This window comes from Denticeps clupeoides, chromosome 9, assembly GCF_900700375.1.
Source record: "Denticeps clupeoides chromosome 9, fDenClu1.1, whole genome shotgun sequence".
Lineage (NCBI taxonomy): Eukaryota > Metazoa > Chordata > Actinopteri > Clupeiformes > Denticipitidae > Denticeps > Denticeps clupeoides.
The window spans coordinates 16251530-16268032 of NC_041715.1; the positions used below are offsets into that span (position 1 = coordinate 16251530).

At 41.7% G+C, this 16503-nt stretch overlaps 4 protein-coding genes across 5 annotated transcripts; all 4 read right to left on the reverse strand.

The window, feature by feature from the left end:
* Positions 1 to 302: 302 nt before the first annotated feature.
* On the reverse strand, positions 303 to 6033 carry dnajc3a (DnaJ (Hsp40) homolog, subfamily C, member 3a). The gene is made up of 12 exons (XM_028991399.1): positions 5834 to 6033; positions 5008 to 5118; positions 4738 to 4862; positions 4580 to 4654; positions 3895 to 4047; positions 3622 to 3803; positions 3406 to 3525; positions 3100 to 3205; positions 2622 to 2742; positions 1328 to 1460; positions 1093 to 1241; positions 303 to 832 (listed from the first exon to the last, which is right to left on the reverse strand). The coding sequence occupies exons 1-12, from the start codon at positions 5913 to 5915 to the stop codon at positions 675 to 677; spliced, it is 1515 nt and encodes a 504-aa protein (XP_028847232.1). The 5' UTR covers positions 5916 to 6033; the 3' UTR covers positions 303 to 674.
* A 246-nt stretch (positions 6034 to 6279) lies between these two features.
* LOC114797124 (claudin-10-like) lies at positions 6280 to 8058 on the reverse strand. Of its 2 annotated transcripts, XM_028991779.1 has the most exons (6): positions 7552 to 8058; positions 7307 to 7479; positions 7067 to 7228; positions 6898 to 6979; positions 6715 to 6822; positions 6280 to 6623 (listed from the first exon to the last, which is right to left on the reverse strand). In XM_028991779.1, exons 2-6 carry the CDS (start codon positions 7452 to 7454, stop codon positions 6467 to 6469), a joined length of 657 nt encoding a protein of 218 aa, XP_028847612.1. In that variant the 5' UTR covers positions 7455 to 7479; positions 7552 to 8058; the 3' UTR covers positions 6280 to 6466. The 2 variants fall into 2 exon arrangements, with proteins under 2 accessions (XP_028847612.1, XP_028847611.1); XM_028991778.1 differs by having other exon boundaries at positions 7307 to 8058.
* Positions 8059 to 8123: 65 nt separating this feature from the next.
* LOC114797215 (claudin-10-like) lies at positions 8124 to 9680 on the reverse strand. Its single transcript, XM_028991947.1, has 5 exons — positions 9449 to 9680; positions 8987 to 9148; positions 8810 to 8897; positions 8549 to 8656; positions 8124 to 8433 (listed from the first exon to the last, which is right to left on the reverse strand). The coding sequence occupies exons 1-5, from the start codon at positions 9678 to 9680 to the stop codon at positions 8259 to 8261; spliced, it is 765 nt and encodes a 254-aa protein (XP_028847780.1). The 3' UTR covers positions 8124 to 8258.
* Positions 9681 to 12259: 2579 nt separating this feature from the next.
* On the reverse strand, positions 12260 to 15412 carry LOC114796982 (claudin-10-like). Its single transcript, XM_028991548.1, has 5 exons — positions 15111 to 15412; positions 14176 to 14337; positions 13565 to 13646; positions 13374 to 13478; positions 12260 to 13149 (listed from the first exon to the last, which is right to left on the reverse strand). The coding sequence occupies exons 1-5, from the start codon at positions 15367 to 15369 to the stop codon at positions 13002 to 13004; spliced, it is 756 nt and encodes a 251-aa protein (XP_028847381.1). The 5' UTR covers positions 15370 to 15412; the 3' UTR covers positions 12260 to 13001.
* Positions 15413 to 16503: the final 1091 nt, after the last annotated feature.

Sequence of the window (16503 nt, forward strand, 5' to 3'; positions counted from 1 at the left end):
TTTGAAGTCATTGTAGTGCAGCAGCCATAGATGCAGTAGAGAGAAATGTTGATGTCCTTGGGTGAAGGAACAGAATGCCGATTGCGTTCCCATGAATACAAATAAAAGTTTGAGTTTTAATAAAATAAAGCAGGGCTTCAGGTTCATGAGGAGAGGGAATTGAAATCCATTTCCACTGCCCCCCGAGTTGCACAGGTCAGCATACTGCTGTCCATTATTATAATCAGGTTAAAGGGGGGAAAAATAAATGACAAATTTACCCCTCCTCCAAGAGGTAAATGATAATCAAGAGAAAACCTACAGAAAGGAACTGATTTTATTGCATTTGAATGAATTGATAGAAAGCAATGCCCATTCCATATGGTGTGTGCACAAATTAAATAAGCATAAATAGTCTTATGTACAATTCAGACTTTATATAAAAATAGTCTTTTCTATGTACACAACAGCCTTGGGATGGAAATGGTCCATTCGGTACATGACACTACACAAAGAAGTTGCAGTGTTTTGGAATAAAGACGAGAGTAAAAAAAAAAAAAAATTGTGCATTCCCAACCTTGACCACTGAAAAGTTTAATACTTTCTGTAATTCCTCCACGGTATACACGCACCGTGTCTCCACCGATGTCGGTGGCCCGGCAGCAGTGAGCGAAGAGCCACGCTGCTCTAGTCTCTCAGTTGAAGTTGAATTTGAAGTTGAAGGGCCCAGAACCGAACGGATTGTATCCCTGGAAGCTCTCCCAGGCTCCGTGGAAGTGGTTGTGGTGGCCCCCTCCGTGCTGGCTCTCTGGGTCCAACGGGTCCTCTCCCTGGTCAAATTTACTCCGTTTTTCTACACAAGCCAAAAAAAAAAACACAATATAAGTGGTACAACCGTTTTTCTTTCAAATGCTGCATGAATAAACGTTCATCAAACTTACATTTATGGCATTTGGCAGACGCCCTTATCCAGAGCGACTTAATCATAATACAATAATACATACAGCTACAACTTAAACATATAAAAACTATATTTTTAAATACAGTTTATTATTACAGTTTCTTATCTGACTGCCAGCAACAGCAACTGACTGTAAGAAGGCGTTTATTTACCTGGGTCAGTCAGCACCTCTTTGGCCTGGGCAATGTCAATGAACTTCTTTTCAGCCCTCTTCTTGTCCTCGGGGTCTTGGAAGTTATCCGGATGCCACTGCTGAGCCAGCTTCCTGTAGGCCTTGATGATCTCCTTTTTCTGAGCATTCCTAAAACGTCACCGGTGGAGACTTAAGAACTGCTGAGAGGGACCCGTTTGGTATGCAAAAAGACCACAGGAACAATAAGGCTTTACCTCTTTACTCCTAAAATCTTGTAGTAGTCCCTCCTCTGGGACTGTTTGAGGAGCCGCTGCGCTCTCTCCAGTCCTTCCTTGATCTGCCTGTCGTTCTCGCTGTGTTCTTTGGCAGTCTCAAAGTCTTTAATTGCTGCAAAGGGAGTAAAATATACCATCACCATCAGAGCCAGAGTTTCCTGAACAATACTGTATGTGTCCTTTGCATCAGTATGTGCCTCACAGCCTTTAAAAAAAAAAAAAAAAATCTCAGGGATGCTTTAGAACCCATTTTGACCATGGAATGTCCTTGGGACAAACCATGGGACAAAAAATAAATAAATGTACAGCACAGACATAAATGAACATGAGGGAGAGATCAGATCAATTAAATTAAAGAATTCATGTCTCAGACGAAACAACCATGCAAACAGAAATTGACAATAGAAAGCAACAGAACAAATAATTTAACAGAGGGGTCTGGTGTTCGTGGACAGTTACGGTGCAGCAGTATAACTGAACCCTGAGGCTGACGGTGAGACTGGACCGGTGCCCTGAGGGCATCTGCGGACCTCTTTAGAGCCCTGGCACAGATGGCAGCGGAGAGGCAGCAAGCAGAGGTGTGCTGGCACTAGCAATGCGGCACGCTCTGCAACTGATTAATGAGCTGTCGTGTTCGGCTCCGGCGGTGGATGCTGCCCGACTGCTCAGCCCCGCAGCCAATACGCTGACATGGTTCTGCTGGTTTTGCTAGTTTGTACGCGGTGTGATTCTGGGTCCAGTAACACCATGGACCCATTCAGGTGCGAGCTTCCAACTATGCCGATAGCAAGCAGGGCTGTCACAATCATTACATTTTAGCTGGCAATAAATTGTCATCCAAATGAACTATTTTACAGTCCTTCTTTCCCCCTGATCATTTTACCATTATGATGTGTATTATTAAAATATAAGCCTAATACAAACCTACTTTTTTTTTTTCCAGAAAACCTGTTAATCTGGATTAGAACCTGAAACATGGGTGGTAGTAGCCTAGTGGGTAACACACTCGCCTATGAACCAGAAGACCCAGGTTCGAATCCCACTTACTACCATTGTGTCCCTGAGCAAGACACTTAACCCTAAGTTGCTCCAGGGAGACTGTCCCTGTAACTACTGATTGTAAGTCGCTCTGGATAAGGGCGTCTGATAAATACTGTAAATGTAAACATATTAGCAACATTTGCTTTTGAAGTGAAATAAATAATAACTGTATTCTGCCATGACTACAACGTGCCTCAGAACCTGCCAGAATCTGAAAAAGAATCTCTCTTACCCTCTTCATACTGCTCATCCTGTAGGTAAGCCTCGGCCCGGTCCTTGAGCACTTTGACATTGTGGGGGTCAGACTTCAGCACTTCGCTGCACACTGAAATGCCTTTAGCTCCCTGCTGGTCCTTTAAACCCAGAACCAGAGCTGAAGTTATTCAGAGGGAAATCAGAACTAAGAAAATCACTGGAACACACGGTCTTGATTGGCTCACTGCCCTTTTAAAAACACTCTTAACAGCCGCAAAGTACATTAATTTCTAATCAAAAATGAATATCAATTATAATAACAAAGTTTCAACAAGAAATATAGCTCATTAATATGCATAGGTTGCCTAGCATCTTCATGGTGCAAAAAGAATTTTGCCAGTGGAGAAATTTGTTTTCTACATGATGTACCATGACGTTTGAGATCACTGTCATTATTGACAATTTTTTTAGTGAAGGGTGACATCTAGTGGCCATACAAGAACATCACAACTTACCTTGGAAAGACAGTGGCAGATGCGCTCTTTGGCTGTAAGTCTGTATTGAAGCACATTGGGCTCAGTCTTCATTACGGACTCGTACTTACTGACTGCTTCTCCGTATCTGGGTATTAAAGGGTAGACGTGATCTAACAGGTATCTGAATAATCGCATATAATCTTTATATATTAGTCGACTACATTCAGCAGTGCTCAGATAAGCAGTCAGTTCTATGATCAACAGACATTTTGTCATTTGTAGGGACAAATGTAATCAAATATTTCTCAGATATTGACACGAGTAAAGTGGGACTGAGGAGCTTACCTCTGTTGCTGAATGAGCTCCTCGGCAGACAGGATCTGCTTGTTCAACTTCTTCACCTGTTTGTAGTGGCTGAAGCACTGCTTGTGATCTGGGTCCAGCTTCAGACACTCACGCACCTCACTGAAAAAAAAACAATCAAATTAAAATTCACTGAAGTAATCAGCCACAGGGAGGTCTTAACACTGTGTTGTGATGTCTCCACAGACCAATGCTTACTTGAGGGACATCTCATGGTCTCCCAGGTTGTAGTAGATGGTGCTGAGCTTGTAAAATGCTTGGGTGTTGTCGTTCCTCAGCTTGGAAGCTGCCTTCAGATCACTGATGGCCTTTCCCATCTCTCCCAACTGAATGAAGCATTCGGCCCGCAGCTCTCTGGACTCCACATCCCAAATGCAGGTCTGAGAAGGGGAGAAGAAAAGGAACCTTAAACTATGGCACAGCCTTCAACTCCACAGTGTCACATGCATCAACTGACATAGTACACCTTACCTCAATGACTTTGTCTAACAGGGCTATGGCTGTACTGTAATCCTTGCGCTCAAAGTCAGCACGAGCCTCCACCACAATCCTCTGAATTTCATCCGCTTTCTTAAGCTGACCATGCGCTTCCTCTTCATCTTTCTCACTGGGGTTTGATCTGAGCTGATACCAAAATGGTACAAAAATATGAATAAAATCAGTCATGCTTTAAAGAAAATGAGTATCAGACTGTGTCTCTGTTAAAGTTTGTAAGTATATAAAACACATACGTATGAACCACAAAACCACAGGCTCAAACCTCACTTACTACCAATGTGTCCCTGAGCAAGACACTTATCCCTGAGTGTCTCCAAGGGGACTAGAGTTGGTTTCACACTACTTATGATTAAAACACAACTATGAAAATGTTTAAAGTTTCCACATTTTTACAGGCCTCTCTTTATTTCCCATTTTACTTATAGCACTGGCTATAAGAGGCTGCACAGCATGTAATCAGGTTTCTTATTACTATCAAGAGCGAACTACACTCACAAGCTGCCCTACAAATGAACACCGCCCATTACTCACACTGTCCCATAACAATCTTACAAAATGACCCACTTAAAGACACTGGGAATCCAAAGCCTCCGCAGAGAGAGGGGAATTATTAACAGGAGGCTCCCTTCTCACAGCTAGAAAATATTAAATGTCATACCACTTTCTTAAAGTCACTTTCTGCATCCTCGAGTCTTCCCTGCTTCAGGAGAAGGTTTCCTCTTTGAATTCTTGCCTTTTGGAAAAAAAAAAAAACAGATATAGACACATCTGACCAGGGAAAAAATGTATATCCATTTCAAAAGCATGTATACTCACGGATGTGAAGTCTGGTTTAAGTTCGATGACTTTACTAAGATCTGGTAAGGCAGATTTAGATTTCCCCATAGCGAAGTAAACTGTGGCCCTTCTGTAAAAGGCCATGTAGTTCTTGGGGTCTCCCTCTACAAAAAAAAAAAAAAAAAAAAAAAACACAAAGAGGAAACAAAACCGATTGAGTTTAACTCTGTCTTGTCAAGTGTCAGATTACGCAGCAATTACACTTCAAATGCACATCACGGCTGTTATTACAGCCGCACCAACACTCACCTACAGCCGAGTGGAAGTGTGACAGCGCGTCAGCCAGCTGCCCAGCAGCTAGGAGTTTCTTCCCCATCTCCAGGTGGCTTTCCACACTCCCACCCTTCCCACAGCTTACACCTAAAAGAAGTGCAATGGCAGGGCTGGTGAGCAAAGAAACACATCGTTGTACAATAGTTTTAAATGGGATCCGGAGATTGGACTGTATGAATCCAAGCGTGATTCCGCCTATTGTAAGACACGGGCCAATCAGCGCACAGTACGGACTCGGCGATGGAGCAAACGAACCAATCAGCGCTCAGCGCTGGCATTTCGTGAGCAAAACGTGGCCCGTCCACAATAGCTGAATAATGAGCCGACTTGTATGTAGATGACTTTTGACGTTTGACAAAGCAAAGCCACAATCCCGCTCACACAACCGGATGAACATGTTTTACTTTCTACTGCTGTAATAACAGCGTTCAAGAGAAACTAGTTGGTCTCTAACCCATGAGCACATTTCACGGCATACGACCAGACAACCCCGGAGTTTGGAAATTCCGACCACGCAAATTGGCCACTGAGCATTCACACATTTCCCCTCACAAAGAGCGATTTCTTAATTCCGATACGATCATTTATTTTACAGACTTTCTAGACCTGGGCACGAGCCCAGCTAGAGCTAACTAGCTACCCCGGTACAAGCTGCGTCTTTCACTACAAAACCAATCGAGCCGACAAGACAACAGCACGACAGCATGCAGGTTACTGCTGTTTTTTGCTTTTCTTTATTTTGAGACACAGAGCTCACACACGACTTACAAGAGGGGAGGTTGTCGTGTAAAACATGACCTACCTTCATACCGCAGGTCCACCAAAACAAGGACGAAAGGGACATAACTCAAAACGCGCCGGGCCAGCGGACTAAGTGAAACCATGGTATTCTGAAGGCAGCGACGGGCCACCTCCGCTTCTCAGGCGCTGTGAAACGCGACCGGGCGACCGACACCTCCGGAGAGATTTTCGCTCCCATGGTCCTCCGCTCTGGGCGCAGGCACCAGCCGTCCGCTGGTCGTGGGCCGCCCTGATTGGCTGGCGAGCTGACGAGGCCCCGCCCCTCGTGTGTGGCGCTACGGAGACTGGCCACGGCAGCACTGAACTCTCCCCACTGTCCTATACCAGGATAATGCGACTTTTATGGTCCGTGGATGGTCGATTTTTTTATCAACTTTGTTCAGGTGATCTGTGCATATATAGTTACTAACAAAACAATTAAATATAAAAAAAAATCAGAAATATAAGTTTATTTTATGTATCATTTTTATTAAACTACATTTAATTAAAGTGGAAATGTAATCATAGAAATACAAATATGATTCCCTGTATGCAAATGCCCTGATCTGGAAATGATACATCTGAATGAGTAATAGTCGTCCACAGCCCAGGTTTTTCACACCGATGATCAACATTCACTAGTGTATCAAATGCCCTATACGTAAGCGTCTCTGCTATAAGAATTCCTGTGAGAGCCTTTGGATTTCTTGCTATAAGTTGATGACATGACGTATGGCTGCTTCTCTGATGCAGAGATGTCAGACAGAGGCAGATGATATGGGAAATATGGAGACCCTTCGTCATAGTTTGAGCTGAATTGAGGCAAAAACAAAAAGAAGAAATGGTCTGAATGCAAAAATGACCAAATTTGAAACCTTGAAATGAGCATTGAATTAGTTTTACCTGGATTGGAAGCCCTCCTTTCCAGCCAAGATACTGTAAATGAGGCCGCCGATGATCAGCAAGGTGCAACCACCCCATCCAACAAACAGGGCTGCACCAAATTCGAACCTGGCAACATGCAGTGTGCATACTTAACATCATTTGGAATATCCCTGTCTACATTGCACATCACTGTACACTTACTTCTGAGGCTTGTAGCTGGGATTGAAAAAGTTCACCACAATTTTGTACCCATACCAGGTCAGAGCGAACAGAGCACTTAACCCTGTCAGGGCACAGAGCAGTGAGAGAGAACAATCACATTTCACAATCACAATTCATCGATTTGAAGAGATTAAACACAGACTATTACCAGATGACATGTAGGTCATCCCTGCTGCAAAGGTCACCCTTGCATTGATGATTTCAGACCCTCCAATCTTAGTGCATTTCATTCCGATCAAAGCAAGGATGTTTCCGAAGAAGCCCAGGATCATTGCGATGATCATGAAAGCTCGACATAAGTGAACATGGCCTAATTAACAAGAAAGGCACGGTATGGGTCCATGGTAACAAAACCTGACCTCAGATTCACTGACTGGAAACAACTTACCGTCTAAACCAAGCATGGACGGAAATCCCTTGCAATCCGAGATTCCAGTTGAATCGGAAATGCAGTCCTTCCACAGGTTAGAGTAGAAGTTCGAAGTTGTCACAACAACAGTGAAGCTCTCAGAGTAACTCCAGTACTCGGTGGGCATGGTGGAGCACAGGAGTATCCATCCACTAACGCACAGGAAAAAGCACCCGATTTCTACGTACATGACCACTGCTCTGTGCTTCATGTTGAAAACTCACCTCGTTACAACCGGCGCGGAAACCTTGAAGGAGCTGCCACTTCCACGCCCGGCTCCTCTGGTACGATCTACGGAGTGGGAAGGGACAGTAGTGTTGCTGATGATGCTGTTGTCCTAGGTACCTCCTTGTGGCTTTTGTTGAGGGCGTGTTCGTCCCATGAATGTCACACTGGACTGAAACCGCCGTGTTTGTTATTGAAATAAATTCTTGGCACTGCTTGCATGGCTAAAGTTTTGAGTAAACCCAGTGGTAAACACTGCCATCACGTCCCTTTACAAGATGGAGGTTTTGTCAAAATATTTTCATTACGTCATCATGGAAAGATCTTGCTTTTTAAAAATCGAGACATAAATAAAACAATTATGCTTTTAAGAATGTTTGAGATTGTCATGCTCAACATTTACACATCATATTTTTTCATGGCAATAGACAGCAATAAATTTAATTGTATCGGTATTCCATTATTTCGTTCATTGCAATGGACAGTGAATGAAATCACAAGACCACTTATTCTTATTATAAACTCTTATTCTTCCTTTGTTACATTATTTTCTATGTCTTTCAGCATCTTGTTAACAGATAAAAAAAAAATCACATTTATACAAATCACATCAGTCAATTTATTTACAAAAACCCGGTGTATACATCTTTAAAGCGGCAAAGTAAATGCTTGTCTGATTACATATTTACTCATGAATTGGTTTTATTTAAACCACTGTATCAGTTGCTGGTAATTTTTCTGCTGTGACTTGGGAAACCTTCGATAGCCTGGAGCCGGCATGGCCTCTTGATCTGTAATGTGATGGTCTGTAATATCCACTGTACAACCTGTTTTTAGAGTAAGTCTTGGATGCTTTTTGTGAATTTGGTCCAGAGGTGTCCCTAAAAGAAAAAAAAAAAAAAAACAGAAAATAAAACATTATTTATATTCAACTTTCACAAAATATGTTTTTTTTGTATTATATTTATTTATAATTTGTATATTTTTTGAGCCAACCTTTTAGGACAGATAACTTGGTACACGGAGATGATGTAAAGAACTGCTCCAGATATGATTAAGAAACTGCCGACCCAGCCAAGGAAAACTGGAGGTCCTATGGAATATCTAAAGCAAATAAAACATTAATAATTATATAATGAATCAATATAGTAACACAACTGCAGTAAAAAAATACAGACCTTTAACATTTGCTATGCATCAGTAATAATACAATGAGGGTTTACTGCACTGAAGTAGACACGGAAGTCCATGTCCTACCTTAGGTTTCCTTGTGCCTGGAGGAATGAGTACGCAGACATGATAATTCTGTTTGTGTAAAAGCAGTATCCTGAAAAAACGCAAAGGCCTGGGAAAGAAGCAGGGATGAGAGAAATTAAAACGCCTGTCCTTGTCGCTGGTGTGTTAAAACAATAAGATTATTTTTTTTTTGCTTACCTCCGAGGATGTGAAACACGGCTCCTGCAACTAGTAGTTTGTCGTTAGTCTTGTCACTTCCTCCAATGTAGGTGCACTCCAAGCCGAGGAAGCTCAGAGCTGCGGCGACGACACCCAGAGACATCCCGATCATCAGAAGTCCTCTGACACCCTGGATGTAAGCTGAAGAATTTTGAAATGAAAATTTGAAAATGAAAGATGTGCCTTTCTGTTGAGGAAAAATAAAGAAATTACAGAAACAAATGTTGAAGGTTCATTTACATCTGCAGCATTTATCATATCCCCTTATCTAGAGCAACCATCAGTAATTTCAGGGTCAGTCAATTCAGGGTTAAGTGTCTTGCTCAGTAAGTGGCCTTGTAGTTACCCACTAAGCTGGTGTGTAAATGTATCAATTACCAATTCCAGTGCCTTGAATTTACCTCAATATGAGACAATCTGAAGAAAACAGAGAATACATACGTAGGACGTTCCATAGCACTCCAAAATCCTTGCAGTTGGAAACAGCAGTACTGTCCGTGAAGCAGTCCTTCCAAAGATTAGACCAGTACCAAGCTGCTTTAATCACCCACGATCCACCATGACCCCCTATTGGAGTGATCCTCCAGTAGTCCATGGCCAAGGTGAAGCATATAAACATCCATCCCACTGTTGAACTCAAGAAGCCAAAGATCTGCATCAGCCTCTTTTTCATGTCTATATGCGTGAAGGTCTATGTGCGTAACGTCCAGGGTTTCGGCGTCAGCTCCTTTCGAGATCTTCGATGGTCACGCGGCACAACGTCACGGCAGGAGATGAACAGAGCTCGAGGCAGGAGATGGAGAGTTCTGTCTTCCGAGAAATGTGGGTGTTGTTGCTATGCTCATCACTGAAGGTGTTTACTGTCAACTTTGGAAGTGTGCATGCCCACACGACACAAACACTAAATTATGATCATTATTGTGTAGGCCTGTTATTCTGTTGTGATTGGGCATGTGCAGACACAAATGGTGCCCCTTCTGAGCAGAGGTGGAAAACGTACTGAAAAAATGTCCTTACATTCTACTCAAGTAAAAGTCCCATCTAAAAATATACTTGAGTAAAAGTAAAAAAAATACTTGATTTAGAATTTACTTTGAGTAAACGTCACTTAGTTACGTTTGCCGCAAAAGTTGGCCACAAAAGTACCAAATTCTGAATTGTATGGTCCAACTCAAACATTACAATAAAAGAAAATAAAACCAAAATCAAAGTATGCAAAACTGTGAAAATGTTCAATAATTCAGAGCTTTTTGTTCTTTTTATAACCAATGAGCACCTTGAGCACACAGTGCATCGGATAGTATTCACAGCACATCACATTTTCCACATTTTGTTATGTTGCGTTCTTATTCCAAAACGGATTAAATAAAATTTTCCTCAGATTTTTACACACAACACCCCAGAATGACAGTATGAAAAAAAGGTTTTGGCAAATTTATTAAAAATATAAAAAAGAAACCACATGAAAGTACAGTATAAGTATTCACAGCTTTTGCCATAAAACTCAAAATTAAGCTCAGGTTCAACCTGTTTCCCCTGATCATCCTTGAGATGTTTCTGCAGATGTTGGAGTCTACCTGCGGATAAAACAATTGACTGGGCCTGATTTGGAAAGGCACACACCTTCTAGATAATTCTAGTCCCACAGTAGACAGTTCATGTCAGAGCACAAACCAAGCAGGAATTATCTGTAGACCTCCGAAACAGGATTGTCTCCAGGCACAAATCAGGCCCCCTAAACTGAGCGACCTGGGGAGAAGGACCTTTCTCAGGGAGGTGACCAAGAACCCAATGGTCAGAGGAGAACCTTCTAGAAAGACAACCATCTCTGCAGCAATCCACCAATCAGGCCTGTGTGGTAGAGTAGCCAGATGGACACTACACCTTAAAGGTCCCCTATTATGATTTTTTTGCTTTTTTACATGTCTTAGTTGTCCCCTAATACCGTATCGGAAGTCTCTTTCCAAATTCAGCCATGGTGCAGAATTACAGACACTTTTAGCCAGTCCCACAATGGGCTTTCCCAGGATGTGCCGTTTTGGTGTGTGTGCGTAAAATGCAAATGAGGAGGAGAGTGGCAGGATGAGGATGAGAGCGGCCAATCAAAGTGCACGGGCGTTCATGGAAATTACGTCATCAACACTTACTGTTTGGCACAACCAGGAAGTAGTGTTTTTCCAGAAAATTAACACTAAATTAATGAATCCACTGGTTCTTAAGTGTCTCATGTGATGGAACATCTGAGACAATTTATTTTTTTTAGTGAAGTGATTGTCATTGTGAGACACTGCAGCACAGCATATGGTGACACAGTGAAATGTGTCCTCTGCTTTTAACCATCACCCTTGGTGAGCAGTGGGCAGCCATGGAAGGCGCCCGGGGAGCAGCGTGTGGGGATGGTACCTTGATCAGTGGCACCTCAGTGGCACCTTGGCGGATCTGCTTCCTAAACATGCCATAGTCTGAATGGACATGTTCTTCATGACTTAATTGGAAGGGTCATATAGGTCAGATTCACATCCAATCATTGAGCAATTGAAATGCTTTGCACGTTTGGAAGCCATGACGGGCGGTGGAGTTACTTTATTAGGGGAGGAATGGGAAATTCTTTGCAAGGACAAAGCATAAGACACAGGAGGAAACCTTTCCTCTTATATAAGGGGAGAAATTCCAGATCCGACCATCTAAGCTGCTGCTCTTTGAATGATGAAGCCGAATGACCAAAGAACTCTTTACACCTATCGCCATTTCTAGTCACTGCAGGAACATAGACAGGTTAGGGGAACTCATATTAATGTTAAATAATGACACTAAGGGAAATGATCACTATATGGGACCTTTAATAAAAGGCACATGGAAGCCTACCTGAAATTTGCCAAAAGGTACCTGAAGGACAGTCAGACAATGAGAAATAAAATTCTCTGGTATTTGATGTAAATGCCAAGCCTCACGTTTTGAAGAAAACCAATCACCACTCATCACCAGGCCAATACCATCAGTGAAGCATGGTGGTGAGAAACATTTAGGCTACAGACACTCAGAATTGAAAAACTAATTATCTGGACAACATTGGGCAACAAGCATTTAATTTTTTACTCAGTAACAGGGGATTTCCAGGGGATGTAGCAAAGTAAAATACTTGGGTAAAATGTACTTGAGTAAAAGTAAAATGACCTATTTCAAAAACAAATTACAAATTCCTCACAAAAACCATGTTTCTTTCCAACTCAGCTTTTGACTTCTGATTGCGCCTCTTTAAAATTTCTTTACAGTGCAATTATAAATTGCTCCCCAGTAAAAGTCCCCACTGCTCCTTTTTTGTTAAAACATCATTTTTGGCTCGAGAATGAGTTTCAAACTCTGGGATTCAGGATTGCAATGATTTCCTTATTTCCCAGTCAATGAATGAGTTGCACAATCCTTTATGGACTGAAGGGTTGTAGTAGCCCAGTGGGTAACACACTCACCTATGAACCAGAAGGTTCAAACCCCACTTACTACCTGAGCAAGACACTTGAGCAAGGACTGTCCCTGTCACTGCTGATTGTGAGTAGCTCTGGATAAAGGCGTCTGATAAATGCCATTCTTTTGAAAAGAACGGGAGAGGGATTAGTTGCTTGTGATCTGCAACCCAAACATTACTGATACAGAACTTTTTAACCACACACACTAACAAACCTGTAAAACATGTTAACATTTGGTTTTCATGACAGGAATCCATACTGATACGAAGCAACAAGCACAATATATAATTTAATGACAGATACAGACATAAACAGTCTATGGACTTTTATTAAATTAAGCTACTCTCCCAATGATCGCTACTTAAAACCAAACTGAATTGAGTCCGAAGTTCAGTTAAGTTTCACACAAGGGAACATGCAGAGGGCCCTCCCCCTTCATCTAGCTCCTTCCCACAGGCGGCAATGTTTCAGGATTTGTATCTCAAGCCAGAGGCACAACCATGTGCAAGTTCCCTGGGTCCTCTGGCCTTTCACACGTAAGCATTCTTGTCAAAGTGTCGTGAGGCAGTGCTGTAGTCCACCGGTGGTCTCCTGTGGTTTGCTGGATGACTGTGGGCTGCAGTGCGAGAGGACACTGCGCCATTGTAGCCATACCCTCCTCGGCCAGTGTGACTGGAGCTGAACACACAGAAGGGAATTTTAAAATAGTGATGGCCTGTAATACCAACATCTACCAGAAGAGGTCATTCAAGTCAAGTGTGTGTCTGTTAAACTGTTCTACTCTTGAATAAGTTGATTAGTTGATCTACGCAGAGCAAGTGCTTTCCACCATCAACCAGGAAATCAGAAAGGAAATAAGATAAGTATGGTTGTGCAGCAGTGTTTGCATGACTTTTACAAACCTTTGGCTAAAACTGTTGGATAAAGAGAGGCAGAACACTCCTCCTCCCAAAATACTCAGTACAGAACCTGCCCAGCCAATGAACAAGGCCACTCCCAGCTCGTACCTTTAAAGGAAAAATATTAATTTTATATTAACAAGGAAAACCTTTAATCTAAGTGATACATCAAAGACCTAAAATAAAATACTCACTTCTGAGCAACGAACATGGGGTCAAAAAACTCTGACGTTATCCTGTGTGCATAGAGAGAGCACGCAGCCAAAGAGCTGATGCCTGTAAAGAGATCACTGCACTGATCACTGGAGGATTACATTAAGTGACTGAACAAACAACCGTGGCTTAAAATGTTCAATTTGGTTTAAAATGTATAATTACAAAACAATGCTTGTTTCAGTTCTGTATTGAGATGTATTGAGGGCTGGGAGGAGCTGGTATATAAGATTTTTTTTTCTTCAATTTTTTTTAACCTTTCTTCTTTGAATTGTAATGAATTAGGTATGTACCAAATGATTGACTCTATTTGTGCATCAAATGATTTTAAACAATCCACATGTTTTATGCATGTTTTATGCATGTGTGAGAATTAACTGCATCTTTTGATCACATTACTTCCTTCGCCTTTTCCTTCACACATTTTGGAACGAGTTGGAACTTCTGTGCAGATTTAATCAACTGGAATCAGAATTTTCTTTGTATATAATTGCAAACATGCCATAGTCTGAATGGACATGTTCTTCATGACTTCATTGGAAGGGTCATATAGGTCAGATTTTCATTGGATTGAAGTATATACATTGCCTACCACTTATTATATACGTCATCCCAGCAAAACCGGCGATCCTGGCTTTGGTCTGGTCAGTTCCGCCAATCTTTGTGCATTTCATCCCAACAAGTGCAAAGATGGCCCCAAAGAAGCCCATGCAAACAGCAGAGATCATCAGCCCTCTGCATACCTGAATGTAGGCTTTGGAGATCAAACACAGGGGAAGTTCACGACATTTGCGCTATTAGATACATTTACTGTCATCATTTTATTCACAATTTAAAACTTCTTTCATGACTAAAATCTTTTCATGTCCATTTCTTTTCTTTTTAAACCTCTCTCTTAGCACAATTCTGATTGGACATGCCATGTCTTGGCACTGGAGTAAAGTTTGTGATTTATTGGCAAAAATTAGCCTAGTGGTAACCCTTAAAACAAGTGAACCATAGAGGAAAAAGCCCAAAGCTCACTGAAAATGTAATTTATCGCCTTTAACACCACAAAGTGAAGCTAAACATTGACATCCTGTAGGGCAAACGAGTCGTTCCAGAGCAAGACCTGATCTGTGCTACGATTGCTCTGTGAGGCAATAATCTCGGAATTTTAATCAAGTGGAAATTTGCTCAGAGGTGATGGAAACACTATGCCTCATCAAGTAGATGATGCGATAAATCGATGAAACAAGAATCCACCCACAAAACCTGACTCTGGAGGAGAGGTGTTGGGAACTAAATCGATGACTGCTTGCTGAAAGAATAAGGTCTTCTTAACGTGTAAGAGGAGTTATTAAGCGAATCGTTCAAGAATCACTTTCTGATTTCAGATGTTGAACTTCTGTTGGTTACCATGGCAATCAACAAACTGAACTAAAGTAAACAATTAGACAATAATATTTGTTGAGTAAAAGTTAATGTACTTATCTATTTATATGTTACCATGACTATTTCAAGTGATAATCAAGTGCTAAAACATACCGTCCAGTGCCAGCATTGATGGGAAATCCTTGCAGTTGGACACTCCAGTGGAATCCGTAACGCACGTCTTCCAGAGGTTAGACCAGAAAGTAGCTGTCGTAATCACTGTGCCGTCGATGGAGGACACCTTCCAATAATCCGTAGGTATGGTAGAGGAGACGAGGACCCATCCCGATGTGGTCAGTATGAATGCTGCGATCTCTGTCGCCATATTGCTCATTGTCAAGGCAGATGTTGCGGATCCTAGATTATGGGACATAAGGTACGCAGCCTGCTGAGGAGGATGACTGATTCGGCTTTCGATGTTGAGATCCAGTTTAAGCGGACATAAAAGGATTGATGGTTAATATATTCCAAAGCTTAGTGACCCTTAGCTGGAATGGCTTTGACCCCAATGGTCACTAACTGTACCAAACGTAGCCCTCCTCTCGTGCACCAAATCATTTCCCACATTGCAGAGAGAGTGTGTGTGTGGAGCACAGGTGCGTTACCTGAATGGAGTAAAGAAGAATTTATAAGGATATAAATGTGTCAGTATCTGGGAATAAACCACACTGGCTTGCACTCTGTTGACTGTGAGAGGTGTTAATGATAATGTGAAACGAGTTGCTCATTAACCAGCCACAATTAACTAAGTCTGCTGAAAGTAAAGGCAGAATTGTGTTCTATTGCTTACTGACAGTGAGGAAAGGCTGTGCGCTAATGACATCAAAACGTTCCGTGAGAAAATAATAACCTGTTAAATTAACTAATTTCACAGCGACTCTTCATGGTAAAACTACTCTGCTAGTCAGCAGAGCTTCAAGCCACGTGCAAAGCAAACGCAGGGTTTTTTTTCCTCACTGTCTCACTGCTGCGTGCAAGTTCAAGATCATTTTATTAGCCATGTGTATGTTATTCAAAAAAGATCAAAAAGCACAAAAATTTATATTTCACAGATTTCATAGATGAGGTCACAGACCATTAGGTCTGGATGCTTTTGGGGATCTGTGTACAGGCAAGGGTCAAAAACAATATCCTGGATTATGGGTTAATGCACCACATTACAGCTTCCTGACTTTTCCCTCCCCATTTTCCAGTTCCTGTCATTTGACCTTACAGCATGCCACCTTTTTTTAAATTATTCCCTGATTTTTTTGCAAAAAACTGTGGATTGAGTTTTACTGCTTCATGGATAACAGTAGCACCCCTACATTGACATGACATTTTTTAAATATGTTATGCTGATTTTGCAAGTCTGTTCAGCCAATGAGGTTAATTATTAAAGTAACAGTTCCAAAACTAATGGGCAGATCCTGAGGCACAAAAAATGTGACAAAGTTCAATGCTATATGAGTATCCAATGGAAACAGGTTGGAGAAATTGTTGTTTTGAACAATCACTTTTCATGTGT